The sequence below is a fragment of the Muntiacus reevesi genome, chromosome 1 (genome assembly GCF_963930625.1).
Source record: "Muntiacus reevesi chromosome 1, mMunRee1.1, whole genome shotgun sequence".
In the NCBI taxonomy this organism is placed as follows: domain Eukaryota; kingdom Metazoa; phylum Chordata; class Mammalia; order Artiodactyla; family Cervidae; genus Muntiacus; species Muntiacus reevesi.
In genome coordinates, this window is record NC_089249.1 from 129,188,485 (window position 1) to 129,205,337 (window position 16,853).

General features: G+C 38.5%; 1 protein-coding gene across 1 annotated transcript in view; it reads right to left on the reverse strand.

The window, feature by feature from the left end:
* The window catches only part of MSH4 (mutS homolog 4), an 89,614-nt gene extending 73,235 nt beyond the window's left edge, over positions 1 to 16,379 (reverse strand). The window contains exons 1-2 of the mRNA XM_065928287.1: positions 16,142 to 16,379; positions 4,980 to 5,162 (exon numbers count right to left, since the gene is read on the reverse strand). Of these exons, the coding sequence (XP_065784359.1) occupies positions 4,980 to 5,162; positions 16,142 to 16,379 (421 nt within the window). The remainder of the gene's footprint in view (positions 1 to 4,979; positions 5,163 to 16,141) is intronic.
* Positions 16,380 to 16,853: the final 474 nt, after the last annotated feature.

The following is a 16,853-nucleotide window of genomic DNA, read 5'->3' on the forward strand; positions in this document are numbered from 1 at the left end:
CTATGATCCAACAGATATTGGCAATTTGATCTCTGGCTTCTCTGCCTTTTCTAAACCCAACTTATACATCTGGAAGTTCTTGGTTCACTGCTAAAGCCTAGCTTGAAGGATTTTGAGCATTATCTTGCTAGCATGTGAAATGAGCACAATTGTGTGATAATTTGAACATTGTTTGGCATTACCATTCTTTGGCACTGGAATGAAATCTGACCTTTTCCAGTCCTGTGGCCACTGCTGAGTTTTCTAAATTTGCTAACATATTGAGTGCAGCACTTTCACAGCATCATCATTTAAGATTTGAAATAGCTCAGCTGGAATTCCATCACCTCCACTAGCTTTGTTTATGTAGCGCCTCCTATGACCATTTGGCTTCCCACTCCAGGATGTCTGGCTCCAGGTGAGTGACTACACCATCGAGGTTATCTGGATGATTAAGACCTTTTTTGTATTTGATTCTATCAATAGATATAATTAATTTCTCCATTTACTTCTAAGGAGATTGAAGTTTGAATGGAACTGGTAGAATTTGTACACACTGGCCTGAATCCAGACCTGGTGCTCTGAACCACTACATATATTACTGATTTTGAAATTTATGCCTCACAGATCATAAATATTCAGGTAAGTAATTTAGCCTTTTTAAATACCAAACATTTTAAACAAAGTTGTTATAAGAATTCAATGTAATACAGAACAGCTTTTTAAAGCATATGGAATCATAAGGTCATTATTCATGGATTAAAAATATCATACTACTAAACATATCTAAGATTTTTTTTCAAAGAAGCAAAATTGTATTTTATTCCCTTTAAACCTTTCAATGTACCTTTTCCTCCCTCCTTTCCCTCTCTAATCTAGAATCCTTTTTTCTTTTCTATTCTTCTATTATAACACTTACAAAATTATTTACACATTTATGCTATCTTAGTCAGTAGTTGACTTAAGAGTTCATTTAAAAATCTATGTGTCTAAATCTCAAAACCTTTTTTGCCATGAAGGCTTTGTTATCCTTGGTGATTGGGTTTATATTAGATCTACAGAAGTCAGTTTAAGTTCTACGATCAAATACGATCTTTTCATTTTTAACTGGAAACTATATATCAAGTTTCAGTACTTGGAAATTCAGTACACTCAGAAGACATCCCCCTTAAACTTTAAAAAAACATTTGCACTGTTATCTCTCTGATATAAGTAATACTAAAATGAGCATCATAGTACATAAAGCTTTTTTCTGGGTCTCATACTACTTCCCTAAATTGGCTCCTTAGAAGTCAAATTACTTCTGGATGGAACAAAGGAAAGCCACCACTTTTATGGGCCCAGCACGCTCCCGCTGCGCGACTCTGCTAAGCCACCACTTTTAAAGGATGTCACATATATTGCCAAATTTCTTTTCATAATTGTACCAACTTTTAATTCTATCAACAGTATATGAGAAAAACCAATCTTACTGAATCCTTATCATTACTAATTCCTGCAATATATTGTTATTTTTATTACTACTATCATCTGCTTTAATGAACTGAGGCCTAAATATTTGTTTTTTAAAATTACTATCAAAACTGAACTTCACTTAAAAATCCATTTGTTTTCTGTATTTTGAAATGGTCCACAATGCCTCTGCCAGTGTCACCATCTATGAACTCACAGAATGCCTTATCCACCATCAAGGCATTTTGCACAGTATTGCATCTGATCAAGGAACTCACTTCACAGCAAAAGAAAAAAATGTATCAGTGGGCTACAGCCCATTGAATCAACTGTGCATACCACATAACCCATCATCCAGACATGCCTGGCTTAATCTCAAGGCAGAATAACTTACTGAAGACTCAATGTCATTTGGGAGGCAACACCCTGTAAATAGGATTCTCTCTTACAGGATGCAGTTTATACTTGGAATCACAGATGCTGTATTCCTCATAACTAGAATACACAGGTTCAAGAATCAATGTGAGAAAGTAGGAGTGGCTACTCTCTCTATTATGCCTACCAACCCACCCAAAGAATTTTTGTATCCCATTCTGGCAACGTTGAGCTCTGTTGGTTTTGAGATCTTAGTCTCCATATGGTTATTGGCTCCACCATGTAACCTAAAAATGATTCTACTGAACTGGAAGATGAGATTGTCACCTGTCCATTTTAGGCTCCTTATTTATGCTACTGAAACAATAAGAAAAAAAGGGAGTTATCTATGAATGGTCTGGTCGATCCTAATTGCGAAGGGAATATTATACTGCTATACACAAAGAAGGCAAAGTGGACTATGAATGGAACCCCAGGGATTTGCTAAGGCACCCCTTGAAAGTGAAAGTGAAGTTGCTCAGTCATGTCCGACTCTTTGCGACCCCATAGACTGTAGCCTACCAGGCTCCTCCATTTATGGGATTTTCCAGGCAAGAGTACTAGAGTGGGTTGCTATTTCCTTCTCCAGGGGATCGTCTCGACCCAGGGATCAAATCTGGGTCTCCCACATTGTAGGCAGATGCTTTACCGTCTGAGCCACCAGGGAAGTCTTAGTATTTCCAATAGTTAAAGGTTAATGGAAAACTACAGCAAGCAAAAATGGCAGAATGACTAAGGACTCAGACCTTTCAGGAATGAAGGTCTGGGTCATTCCACCCTTACTGCTGAAAGTTAGGGAAATTCAAAATGGGTAGTGGAAGAAAAAAACCAAATATATCAATTGTAACATCATGACCAATTACAGAAACAAAAACTGCAGTAGCTTTGGATATTATCTCTACGCTTTGTTATATGCATGTTTATTTGTACAAACTAACCATTTTTTTCTCTCTTTTCAATTTTAAAAAGTTTATTCACAAGTTAATGGAGGTTTAGTCTTTAAGTAACAGAATATTCCGTAGGACCGTGACTGAATTTGAGATAATTAATATGCAATGACTGTTGGGACTACGAATTTTCTTATTTTGGAAAAGAGTGAGAACCCCCTCACTTGTAAGTACAGATGTACACATCCTGTTAGGTAGAAACATAAAGTAATTTTGTTGTTATAAAAAAAATCCAGATGTGTGTAGAATGACATATACAAAAGCTCTATAGCCAAAGGAGTTATGGCAGCTATCAATTTATTGTCACTCAGCTCCAAATTCACACTTCAATATAAGTTCTACAATAATGGACAGAATCGCTGTAAGTATTTCCCCTTAAAGTGTGCATAATGTTAAGTTTTCTCAAATGAGGGCACTGGAGGGACCTTGCAGGATGACGGGCTCTCCTGCAGTTTCCGCTACAGTATGGTGGGTCAGCAGTGTAGATATGAGGACATCTGGTGGTGATGTGCCCAGTTACACATCCAGAATGTGCTGTACTCTGGTCATCACACAGCTACAGCATGGCAGAGTAACAACCTTCCCTCAGTCCTCTGAATACACATATCCTGCACTCCAGGCCTCCTCCCCATACTAATTCCCTTGGCTCTTTCATTCTTTCCTCATGTCTGCCTCCCACAGTCCTCTTGATGTCAACCTTCCCAACAGGGAGACTGTGTACTCCAGGCCTCCAACCCACACCAGAGCCCACTCCCATTACATAGCTAGCCACCAGCTATAGTTCATCCACCCCACCTGCCTCCTGTTCACCCTGGACAGCAGACCAGCTCTGACCTGGCAAATCTGCAGGCACTACTGAAATTGCCATTCAGTATTCACATTCTCCAAAGAGATCTGTACTCCAGTCTTGGAAATGGAACCCAGACGAGGGTCACTTCCAAGTGTGACCTCTTAGGAGCCCCCTCAGCCCTAGGGTGCCTCACAGAGTTTTCTTATACCCTATAGTTATTCTTTCATCACAGTTTAATAATTCTTTATATTAAATCTTTCCTGTTTAAATCTTGTATAGTTTTACTTCAGATTGGATTTTAACTGCTACAGTCTCTGTCTTCATAGAGTTTATAGTCCAGCAAAGAAGATACACATTTTAAGAAAAATAATCAACCTTATTTATAACCAGGAAAATGCTAATTCAGACTATAGTTAGGTGAAAGTGAAAGCTGCTCAGTCGTGTTTGACTCTTTGCGACCCCATAGGCTATACAGTCCATGGAATTCTCCAGGCCAGAATACTGGAGTGGGTAGCCTATCCCTTCTCCAGGGAATCTTCCTGACCCAGGAATCGAACCGGGGTCTCCTGCATTACAGGTGGATTCTTTGCCAACTGAGCTATCAGGGAATTTTACAATTGCTTGACTGTTAAATGTTAAGGAGTCTGACAGTACCAAATGCTGGGTAGGATATATATCAACAAGAACACTCATACATTGCCAGTAAGAGTATACATTAGTAGAATCACTTAGAAAAATAATTTGTCATTATTTTGTAAATCTACACATTCATATGCCTTTTTAAATTAAATTTTTTTTAAATTTTTAAATGGATGATAATTGCTTTACAATGTTGTGTTGGTTTCTGCCATACAACAACTAAAATTGTCCACAAGCATACATATATCCCTCTCTCTTGAGTCTCCCTCCCACCCAACCCCCTATTCCACCCCTCTAGGTTGTCACAGAGGTCAGGGTTGGGCTCCCTGTATTATATAGCCATATACCGTTAACTAAATGATGCTTACACATGTAGACTTACTTCGCCCATTTTCCCCTCAAGAAAATCTAAATCTAGGTAAATACTAAAATTTAAATATTAAAAAACACTCAACAGTATTACAGGACCAACTTTAGATTTAAGCAAATATGTATAAAAGGAAGGGCTTTCTCTTTCTTGTACTTTTTTTGTCAGAATGATGAAAACTTAGACCTGCATTTTTAAACAAACAATATCATAAACTATGTAGTGTTATTAATCTAGCATCAAATTGCAGATATGGCTAAACTGACGTAGTTATTATTGTCTTCCATGTTAGCTTCAAATAATTTCATACTACCTTAATTACCCTAATATATAATTTATAAAACTTTAAAAGTTTCAAAGATCAATTAAGTCAATATTCCGCTTACTTTACCTGAATATCCCACTTGTGGTGTCCAACTTTTACAACCTGATCTCTGGGGATTTCCAGCACATAATGGAGATTTTAGTATTTGAGGATAATTACTATCTTGTGCAGAGGATGAGCTTGTACCAAGCATAATATTTGATGCATGTGTGTTTTCTGCAAAAGATCTTCTGTTTCTAAAATATGAACCTAAATTCAAAAAAATTTAATATCAATTTAAAGTTTAGAATTATGCAGTGTGGTATAAAATCTCTATAATCACTAAAAAACTTCACCTGATAATGATTTTTTAATATAACAAATTATGAAAAAGTTAACATAAATAACATCGTACTAAAATATAAAGAAAAGTGCTCACTAATATAGCTTTTTCTTATGCAAGCTCACTGAGATTACTCTTGGTAATTACAAACTACCTTCTAAGCTTCAAATACACCTTTGTATAGTAATTATACCTCTTTTCTTCTGTTGACTTCTTCATTGAAACTCTCTCCTCCCAGGCAATTGGTATAAAGAGAATTTAGGCTTACCTGGGTTCAGTTCCTTTTTTAGTTACTTACCTATTGGTATAAGATACTACCTTCTTTTTTAAAATTTATTTATTTTTTATTGAAGGCTAATTGCTTTACAGAATTTTGTTGTTTTCTGTCAAACCTCAAAATGAATCAGCCATAGGAATACAAAAATCCCCTCCCTGTGAACCTCCCTCCCATCTCTCTCCCCATCCCACCCCTCTAGATTGATGCAGAGCCTCTGTTTGAGTTTCCTGAGCCCTACAGCAAATTCCCGTTGGCTATCTAATTTACATATGCTAATGTAAGTTTCCATGTTACTCTTTCCATACATCTCACCCTCTCTTTCCCTCTCCCCATGTCCATAAGTCTATTCTCTTTATCTGTTTCTCCATTATTGCCCTGTAAATAAACTCTTCAGTACCATTTTTCTAGATTCCGTATATAGGCATTAGAATACGATATTTATCTTTCTTTTTCTGACTTACTTCACTCCGTATAATAGGATCTAGGTTCAACTACCTCATTAGAACTGACTCAAATGCATTCATTTTTATGGTTGAGTAATATTCCATTGTGTATATGTACCACAACTTCTTTATCCATTCATCTGTTGATGGATATCTAGGTTTCTTCCATGTTCTAGTTATCATAAATAGTGCAGAAAATAAACAATGGGATACATATGTCTTTTCCAATTTTGGTTTCCTCAGGATATACGCTAGTAAAGTAATGCTCAAAATTCTCCAAGCCAGGCTTCAACAATATGTGAACCATGAACTTCCAGATGTTCAAGCTGGTTTTAGAAAAGGCAGAGGAACCAGAGATCAAATTGCCAATATCTGCTGGATCAACAAAAAAGCAAGAGAGTTCCAGAAAAACATCCATTTCTGCTTTATTGACTATGACAAAGCCTTTGACTGTGTGGATCACAATAAACTGTGGAAAATTATGAAAAGACGGGAATATCAAACCACCTGACCTCCCTCTTGAGAATCCTGTATGCAGGTCAGGAAGCAACAGTTAGAACTGGACATGGAACAACAGACTGGTTCCAAACAGGAAAAGGAGTAGGTCAAGGCTGTTTATTGTCACCCTACTTATTTAACTTATATGCAGAGTACATCATGAGACATGCTGGGCTAGATGAAGCATAAGCTGGGATCAAGATTGCCAGGAGAATTATCAATAACCTCAGATATGCAGATGACACCACCCTTATGGCAGAAAGTAAAGAAGAACTAAAGAGCCTCTTGATGAAAGTGAAAGAGGAAAGTGAAAAAGTTGGCTTAAAGTTCAACATTCAGAAAACCAAGATCATGGCATCCGGTCCCATCACTTCATGGGAAATAGATGGGGAAACAGTGAAAACAGTGTCAGACTTTATTTTGGGGGGCTCCAAAATCACTGCAGATGGTGACTGCAGCCATGAAATTAAAAGACTCCTTGGAAGAAAAGTTATGACCAAGCTAGACAGCATATTAAAAATCAGAGACATTACTTTGCCAACATAGGTCTGTCTAGTCAAGGCTATGGTTTTTCCAATAGTCATGTATGGATGTGAGAGTTGGACTCTAAAGAAAACTGAGCTCTGAAGCATTGATGCTTTTGAACTGTGGTGTTGGAGAAGACTCTTGAGAGTCCCTTGGACTGCAAACAGATCCAATCAGTCTATCCTAAAGGAAATCAGTCCTGAATATTCATTGGAAGGACTGATGCTGAAGCTGAAACTCCAATACTTTGGCCACCTGATGCGAAGAACTGACTCATTAGAAAAGACTCTGATGCTGGGAAAGATTGAAGGCAGGAGATGAAGAGGACAACAGATGATGAGATGGTTGGATAGCCTCACCGGCTCAGTGGAGTTGGACTCTGGGAGTTGGTGATTGACAGGGAGGCCTGGCGTGCTGCAGTCCATGGGGTCGCAAAGAGTTGGATACAACTGAGTGACTGAACTGAACTGAATTGAACAGGGTATGCCTAGGAGTGGGATTGCTGGGTCATATGGTGGTTTTATTCCTTGTTTTTTAAGGAATCTCCATACTGTCTTCCATAGTGGCTGTATCAATTTACATTCCCACCAACAGTGCAAAAACATTCCCCTGTCTCCACACCCTCTCAGCATTTGTTTGTAGACTTTTTGATGATGGCCATTCTGACCAGTGCGACGTGACATCTCATTGTAGTTTTGATTTGCATTTCTCTAATAATAAGCAATGTTAAGCATCTTTTTATGTGTTTGTTAGCCATCTGTATGTCTTCTTTGGAGAAATGTCTGTTTAGGTCTTTTCCCCACTTTTTGATTGGGTTGTTTGTTTTTCTAGTATTGAGTTGTATAAGCTGCTTGTGTATTTTGGAAATTAATCCTCTGTCAGTTGTTTCATTTGCTATTATCATCTCCCATTCTGAGGGTTGTCTTTCACCTTGCTTATAGTTTCCTTTGCTGTGCAAAAGCTTTTAAGTTTAATCCGGTCTCACTTGTTTACTTTTGTTTTTATTTACATTACTCTAGGAGGTGGGTCATAGACGATCTTGCTTTGATTTACATCATCGAGTGTTCTGCCTGTTTTCCTTTAAGAGTTTTACAGTTTCTGGTCTTACATTTAGGCCTTTAATCCATTTTGAGTTTATCTTTGTGTTTGCTGTTAGGAAGTGTTCTAATTTCACTCTTTTATATGTAGCTGTCCAGTTTTTCCCTCACCATTTGTTGAAAAGGCTGTCATCGCCCCATTGTATATTCTTGCCTCCTTTGTCAAAAATAAGGTACCCATAGGTGCATGGGTTTATTTCTGGGCTTTCTATCTTGTTCCATTGGTCTATATTTCTGCTTTTGTGCCAGTACCAGACTGTCTTGATGACTGTGGCTGTGTAGTATAATCTGAAGCCAGGAAGGTTGACTCTTCCAGCTCCATTCTTCTTTCTCAAGGCTGCTTTGGCTATTCGAGGTCTTTTGTGTTTCCATATGAATTGTGAAATATTTTGTTCTAGTTCTGTGAAAAATGCCATTGGTAATTTGATAGGGATTGCATTGAATCTGTAGATTGCATTTGGTAGTGTACCCATCTTCACAATATCCATTCTTCCTATCCAGGAACACAGAATATCTCTCCATCTGTTTATGTTGTCTTTGATTTTTTCACTAGTGTCTTATAATTTTCTGTGCACAGTTCTTTTGTCTCCTTAGGTAAGTTTATTCCTAAATATTTAATTCTTTTTGTTGCAAAGGTGAAGGGGATTGATCCCTTAATTTCTCTTTCTGATTTTTCATTGCTAGTATACAGAAATACAAGTGATTTTTGTGTATTGATTTTGTATCCTGCAACTTTGCTATATTTCACTGATTAGCTCTAGTAATTTTCTGATACTATCTTTAGGGTTTTCTCTGAACAGTATCATGTCATCTGCAAACAGTGAGAGCTTTACTTCTTCTTTTCCAATCTGGATTCCTTTTATTTCTTTTTCTTCTCTGATTGCTGTAGCTAGGACTTCCAGAGCTATGTCAAATAGTAGTGGAGAAAGTGGACACCCTTGTCTTGTTCCTGATCATAGGGGGAATGCTTTCAGTTTTTCACCATTGAGAATAATGTTTGCCATAGGCTTATCATATTTGGCCTTTACTATGTAGAGGTAGGTTCCTTCTATACCCATTTTATGAAGAGTTGTAATCATAAATGGGTGCTGAATTTTGTCAAAGATTTTTTCTGCATCTATTGAGATTATCATGTGGTTTTTATCAATTTGTTAATATGGTGAAGATACTACTTTTTTTTATAGGGTTGTCATAAAATATGACAGAATGTACATAAATAGTCTAGCATAGTGTCTAGGCACATAGGCTTTTGTTTTTTTTTTTTTTTTTTCCATTGAATATAGTTGATTTACAATGTTGTGGGCACACAGACATTATTTTTTTAAGTTCATTTTTATTTATTTATGTCTTTTTGGCTGTGTGAGGTCTCTGTTGCTTTGTGCAGGCTTTCTTTAAATGCAGCAAGCAGGGGCTACTAGAACAGGGGCTACTCTTTATGGCAATGCATGGGCTTCTCACTGCAGTGGCTTCTCTTTTTGTGATGCACTGGCTCTAGGCACACAGGCTCAGTAGTTGTGGTGCATAGCCTTTAGAGCTCAGGCTAAGTAACTGTGGCACATGGGCTTAGCTGCTCTTTGACACGTGGAATCTTCCAGGAAGAGGGAGGAATTGCTGCAGGCAGATTCCTATCCACTGCATAGTGGGCCACCAGGGATTCCAATAAGTGTACGTTTTTTAATTGGAGGATAATTGCTTTACAATGCTGAGTTGGTTTTTACCTTACAACTCGAATCAGCCATCATTTTATATATATATATATATATATATATATATATATATATATATATATATATAATGATATCCATATATCCCCTCCTTCTAGAGCTTTCCTCTTCTTTCCTATCCCACTCCTCTAGGTCATTCAGTTCAGTTCAGTCACTCAGTCATGTCCAACTCCTTGTGACCCCAGGAACCACAGCACATCACGCCTCCGTGTTCATCACCAACTCCCAGAGGTCACCCAAACTCATGTCCATTGAGTCGGTGATGCCATCTAACTAACCATCTCATCCTCTGCCGTCCCCTTCTCCTCCTGCCTTCAATCTTTCCCAACATCAGGATCTTTTCAAATGAGTCAGCTCTTCACATCAGGTGGGCAAAATATTGGAGTTTCAGCTTCAACATCAGTCCTTCCAATGAACACCCAAGACTGATCTCCTTTAGGATGTACTGGTTGGATCTCCTTGCAGTCCAAGAGACTCTCAAGAGTCTTCTCCAACACCACAGTTCAAAAGCATCAATTCTTCAGCGCTTAATAATCTTAATTCTTAATTCTTCAGATTCTTAAATCTTAATTCTTCAGATTTCTTAATAGTCCAACTCTCACATCCATACATGACTACTGGAAAAACCATAGCCTTGACTAGACAGACCTTTGTTGGCAAAGTAATGTCTCTGCTTTTTAATATGCTATCTAGGTTGGTCATAACTTTTCTTCCAAGGAGTAAGTGTCTTTTAATTTCATGGCTGCAGTCACCATCTGAAGTGATTCTGGAGCCTAAAAAAATAAAGTCAGCCACTGTTACAGAGGGCCAAGCCAGGCTCCCTGTGTTATACAGCAGCTTCCCACTAGCTATCTATTTTACACATGATAAAAGTATATACATAAATGCTAATTTCTCAATTTGTCCTCCATATCCTTCCCCTTCTGTGTCCACAAGTTTGTTTTCTACATCTGCATCTCCATTCATTTCCTGCAGATAGATTAATCAGTACTATTTTTCTATCAATAGATTCCAAATATATGCATTAATATACAGTATTTGTTTTTCTCTTTCTGACTTACTTCACTCTATAACAGGCTCTAGGTTCATCCACCTCACTAGAACTGACTCAAATTTGTTCTTTTTTATGACTGAGTAACATTTCATTGTATAATGTACTATGGGCTTCCCTAATAGCTCAGCTGGTAAAGTATCCACCTGCAGTACAGGAATTCCTGAGTCAGGAAAAGTCCCTGGGAGAAGGGATAAGCTACCCACTCCAGTATTCTTGTCTGCAGAAACCCCATGGACAGAGGAGCCTGGTGGGCTACAGTCCATGGGTCACAAAGATTCAGACACAACTGAGCGACTAAGCACAGTCCAGCATGTACCATATCTTCTTTATCCATTCATCTGTTGATGGACATCTAGGTTGCTTCCATGTGCAGGCCACTGTAAACAGTGCTACAATGAACACTGGAATTTTGGTTTTCTCACGGTGTGTGCCTAGTAATGGGATTGCTAGGTCATATGGTAGCTTTATTCCTAGTTTTTTAAGGAATCTCCACACTGTTCTCCATCGTGGCTGTATCAATTTACATTCCTACCAACAGTACAGGAAGATTCCTTTTTCTCAAGCACATCCTCTCCAGCATTTATTGTTTATAGATTTGTTGATGATGGACATTATAATTGGTATGAGGTGATACCTCATTGCAGTTTTGATTTGCCTTTCTCTAATAATAAGTGATGTTGAGCGTCTTTTCATGTGTTTATTGGCCATCTATACATCTTCTTTGGAGAAAGGTCTGTTTAGATCTTCTGCCCATTTTTTGATTGGGTGGTTTGTTTTCCTGATATTGAGCTGTTTATATATTTTGGAAATTAATCTTTTGTCAGTTGCTTCATTTGCAATTATTTTCTCCCACTCTGAGGGTTATCTTCTCATCTCTTTATAGTTTCCTTTGCTGTGCAAAAGATTTTAAGTTAAATTAGGAGTTCTTTAAAAAAAATCCTGGGTCCCTTTTTGCCTCTCCTCCTTGATTTCCATAACAACTCTCTAGCTTGATTCTCCTTAAACTACCTTTTTCCATTGCCAGGTCCTTTTTCCTCTATCTGCCTCTTAACTGTTAGCTTCCAATGGTTCCAAAATTTTTACTTTCTCTCTCAAATCAAAATTCTACATTTCCTCTGAACATCTCATCTATTATTTTGGCTTTTATTAATATCTATTTCCTGGAAACTCTCAAACCTTCATATACAGCCCTAACTCCTCTCCAACACTATAAAATGTAGGGTGACAAGCTTTAAAATAATGAGCCAGATGTTAGTTTAGGCTTTGTGGGTCATACTGTCTATTACCATTACTCAGTTCTGACATTATCACAGGAAACAGCAACAGACAATAAGTAAGTGACTGTATTTCAATGAAATTTTCATTTTGGATTTGTTGTTGTCCAGTCACTCAGTCATGTCCAAGTCTTTGCAACCCCATGGACTGTAGCACACCAGGGTTCCCTGTCCTTCAGTATCTCCTGTAATTTGCTCAAACTCATGTCCATTGAGTCAATGATGCCATCCAACCATCTTATGTTCTTTTGCCCACTTCTGCCCTCAATCTTTCTCAGCATCAGGGTCTTTTCCAATGAGTCAGTTCTTTGCATCAGGTGGCCAAAGTATTGGAGCTTCAGCATCAGTACTTCCAGTGGATATTCCGATATTTAGTTCTGGATACTATAATATGAATTTCTTCTTTTACTTTTCCAACCGTTTTAAAATGCAAAAACCATTCTTAGATCTATAGCTACATTGCTCAGTATAGGAGCTTCTTGCCACGTGTGGCTATTTAAATTAAATAAAAGTTAAAATTTGGTTCTTCAGTCACACTAGCCACATTTAAAATGCACAAAAACCACACTTGTCTAGTGGCTACTATATTAGCACAAATATAGAATATATCCATCATTACAGAGAGTTCTAACAGATAGGGTGGCTCTAGATCCCTATATTTTTGGATACAAATATCCAAAACTACTTTTTGGATACAAACCGTTAGATATTTTCCCAGAACTGTTAAATATCTAAAAGTGAATAACCTCATTAACTTCTCAGAATTTATCCTTTCTTTACTACCAGTTGGTCAACTACATCATCTTGCACCTTTTCATACAAGTCATAAACTTAGAAGTCACTCTTAACTCCTCTTTCATGAATCCAGACACCCAGTCAGTAACCAAATCTAATTATATAGATAGATAGATATCTCACTAAAATTTCTCTCCATCTTCACTCCTATCTGGCCAGTTTTAAGCACATATTTTCTTCAGGCCTTTTTCAAAAGTCTTTGAATTATTCTCCTTGCCTTAAACGTGATGCCTCTCTAATCAATTCTTCACATCCATCACTAGTGATCTATCTGAAAAAGAAATTTCACCATGTCTCCCTTTCTGACAATTTCTCAGTGTCTCCCATATGCACCATAGGATAAAATCTAACATTTTTGTATAGTTTCCAGAAAGATAAACATTCAAACTAGTATAATTTGAAGAGTGTTTGATAAAGGGAATATTTACAAAGGGGTAGATGGAATATCATCATAAAGAAATGTGTAGAATCAAGACTAACCCTAGGCTTAAAGGAGCTAAGAAAGGAGATGGTTACTAGAAACTGGAGACAAACAGGACTGGAGACAAACAAACCTCTTGATCTCAGGTTACTTTCAGACTCTAATCTTCTTCTTAAACTTACTTCTCCTAGTTTTTCTCCAATTTCCTTCACCTCTATCTTCCTATATTTTCTTTACCTTCTCCCCTCTGACCTCAACTTTATATCTATCCTAGGCTTCTTTCTTAGCCCTAGATTCATATATTCAATTACCTCAATATGAATGTATGGATACCCCAAAGTTTCTTCACACTCAACATGTCCACAGAAGAATTCACCATTTTTCCCTCTAAAAGTTGCTTCTCCTACAAGATTCCATTTATCAGGAAAAAGTGCTACCATCTATTCCAATCACCAAAGCCAGAGATGTTTTTGGCATGGCAAAAAAACCTATCTGCCTCCCAGATTAAATACCTGCAAATACTCCAAGTTTATCTTGGGAAGAACAAAATAGATCACCCTACTGCTCTACCAAACAAAATTATTTGTAGTCTACAGACACAACATGCTATATCATACTTCTGCGCCTTTGTACATATTTTTCTTTCTTAAGAGAGAAAGAAAAGTTTATTCTTTTTCTCCTCTTTCCCTTTAGTTGACATAATCTTATCCTTCAACACTTACTCAAGTTGAATTTCCTCTGCAAAATTTCTTTTGTTACTTTGTTCCCCTACTTATTAAATACCTCAATATCTGCATAGAGAAGGAAATGGCAACCCACTCCAATATTCTTGCCTGGAGAATCCTGTGGACAGAGGAGCCTGTCAGGCTATGGTCCCTAGGATTGCAGAGGGTCGGATACGACTGAAGCAACTAAGCACAATATCTGTAAATAACTCAAAATAATTATCTTTTAAAAATTTGTTTATAGATGTTTAAGTCTATCTTCCCTACTGAACCATAAGTTCTTTGAGAGCACAGAATATTATTATCCTCAGCTCCTAAGATAACTCAGCTCCTTGGTGGCTAGGTGGTAAACAATCTAAAATGCAGATATGAAAGACAAAGGTTCAAACCCTGGGTCAGGAAGGTCTCCTGGAGCAGGAAATGGCAACGCACTCCAGTATTCCTGCCTGGGAAATCCATGGACAAAGGAGCCTGGCAGGCTACAGTCCACAGGGTCAGAAAGAATCAGACGCAACTGAGCATGCACTGAGCACCTAAGGTAACTATTTCATCAATTTGGGTCTTGGCTCCCACTTAAATTGGGACAAAAGAAAAATCTATCTTACAGATTTACTGTAAGGATCAGAGATATTGCTAAGTAAGAAGCTAGAACAGAGGAGCACTCATTAATTAGTGGATGTTATTATTGATGAAAATAAATAGGTGACAGAACATTTTATGAAGGGGATTATACTGATAAACACGTATGTTGCCTTGGAGGAAGAACAAGTAGGTCAATTAAGTTAGAAAGTAGGGTAATTATTAAGAAATGATGAGATATAAGACTGCAAAGACTGAAAACATATCCCAAATGGACTTGGATATCCTGCTAAAGAGTACAATTTTTTACCTGCAAATAGAGTCACTGGTTGAAGTGTCAAGGGACATAGATTTTCATTTTCCATATAACTCTAGTGACACTGTAAATAAGCTTAGAAGAAAGAAACATTAAGAGTTTGAGGCAATAATTCAGACATAAAAGGGCCTGTAATAGCACAGAGAAAAGGACAGAATTATTTAAAAGATAAATCTAGAACTTGTTAACTTTGGAAGTTATGAGTGAGGGAATACTTGAATCATTGAAGTCTCCTAAAGATTTTTAAAACCCAATGATTGAGATAAGAGAAACAGGTTGAGGAGCTGAAGAGAGATGAATTCAATTAATCATATAGTGAGTGTGAGGATGTCCACTCGTTCTTTACTAGAAACTTCAGAAGACAGTCTGAAACAGGAATCTGGGGGCAAAGATGAGATCTGGGCTGTAGTGATAATCACAATCAGATAGAAGTAGCCTAGAAAAAACCTCTAAGGACAAGTCAATAATTTGTAAACTAACAAAAGTAGGCATATTTCTGTGGAAGGTAGGTGAAAAACAGGGAAGAGTGGAATCAAGGAAATCAAATTAAGACAGTTCAAGACAAGACTGGTGAAGAACATTAAACAGAGTGGGAAGTTTACATAAGATGAACTGAAAAGTGACCTCCGGATTTGGCATTTGTTACCTTACCAGTGAGTGGCAAAACTGTGTGGGCAAAAGGTGACGGTTTTGTCACGGAGAGTAACTGACTATAAGATAAACGAGTTGAATACTCCTTAAAGGGCATTTTTCACACTAAATGTATTATTCACCTCAATTAAAGAAAATGTTAAATCTGGTCTGTTCTCAAAGCTTATCTGTTTTCAAGACATCCTAGAAGGACTTGGAGGCGTAAGTTCAGGAGCCAAGTGGTTTACCACTCCAGGTTTACCACTCCAATCACTAAATTCGTGCACAAATTCATTCATCTGTCATGGGGCGCGGCGGGAGGCACATTACCCGGGATATGAATACAGCTTGCCTCAAAACTGAGCCATCCGCCATCACGGCCTTGTAAGAAAACCAACGTGAGGAGGAGTCCAGCCCTTAAATCTCTCAGACCCACTCAATTCGTAGAGCACCCCACTCCCAAATTCCAAACAGACACCAACTGAAACTTCTATGTTAACCAGAGACCACGGTTCCCCGAACCTCCAGAAGTTCACACAACTCCTTGCCTTGAGGCGGAAGGGCGCTGAGCGGGTGCCCAGCTAGGCTACTGCTGCCGCTCCTGTCACCCGCGGCTCCAGACGTGCCTGGTGGGGAAGACGCAGAGGCGGCTTGGGCTGAAGGGCGGCTCAAAGGAGTCTCCTGGAGTTCGAAATTGTAGCGGGGACCCTGGGACCGAGCCTCTGGTGAGCAGGGGGAAGCCACAGGGACAGAAGGAAACGTTGGTGAGATGTCAGGCCGCAGCATCCTCACAGACACTCAGAGCAACTCTGCTGTGGGGCAAAGCGACGCGGGGAAAATACGAAAGCGCGGCGCGCAGAGTCGCAATGCGCAGGCGCAGAGCCCCACAGTATCACGCCCACCCACCTTTATCCCTGATAAACCACAAATCCATGGAGCCGCAAAATGTTGGGCAGTTCTGAGCGACCGGGCACACAGGTGATTAAATGCTTCTTTTGTTAAAATGATTTAAAGACAACACTGGAGAATGTACTCTCAAGTGTTCCGGTCCCGTCAACTGCTGAATTTGGTCAAGCTTAATACGAGGTCTAGCTTAATCTCTTCTCTGGTTCAAATGCTAAAGAATCGCCTGCAATGCAGGAGACCTGGATTCAATCCCCGGGTCCAGATCCCCTGAAGGGAATGGCAACCCACTCCAGTATTCTTGCCTGGAAAACCCCATGGACAGAGGAGCCAAAAGTCGGTCATGACTGAGCAACT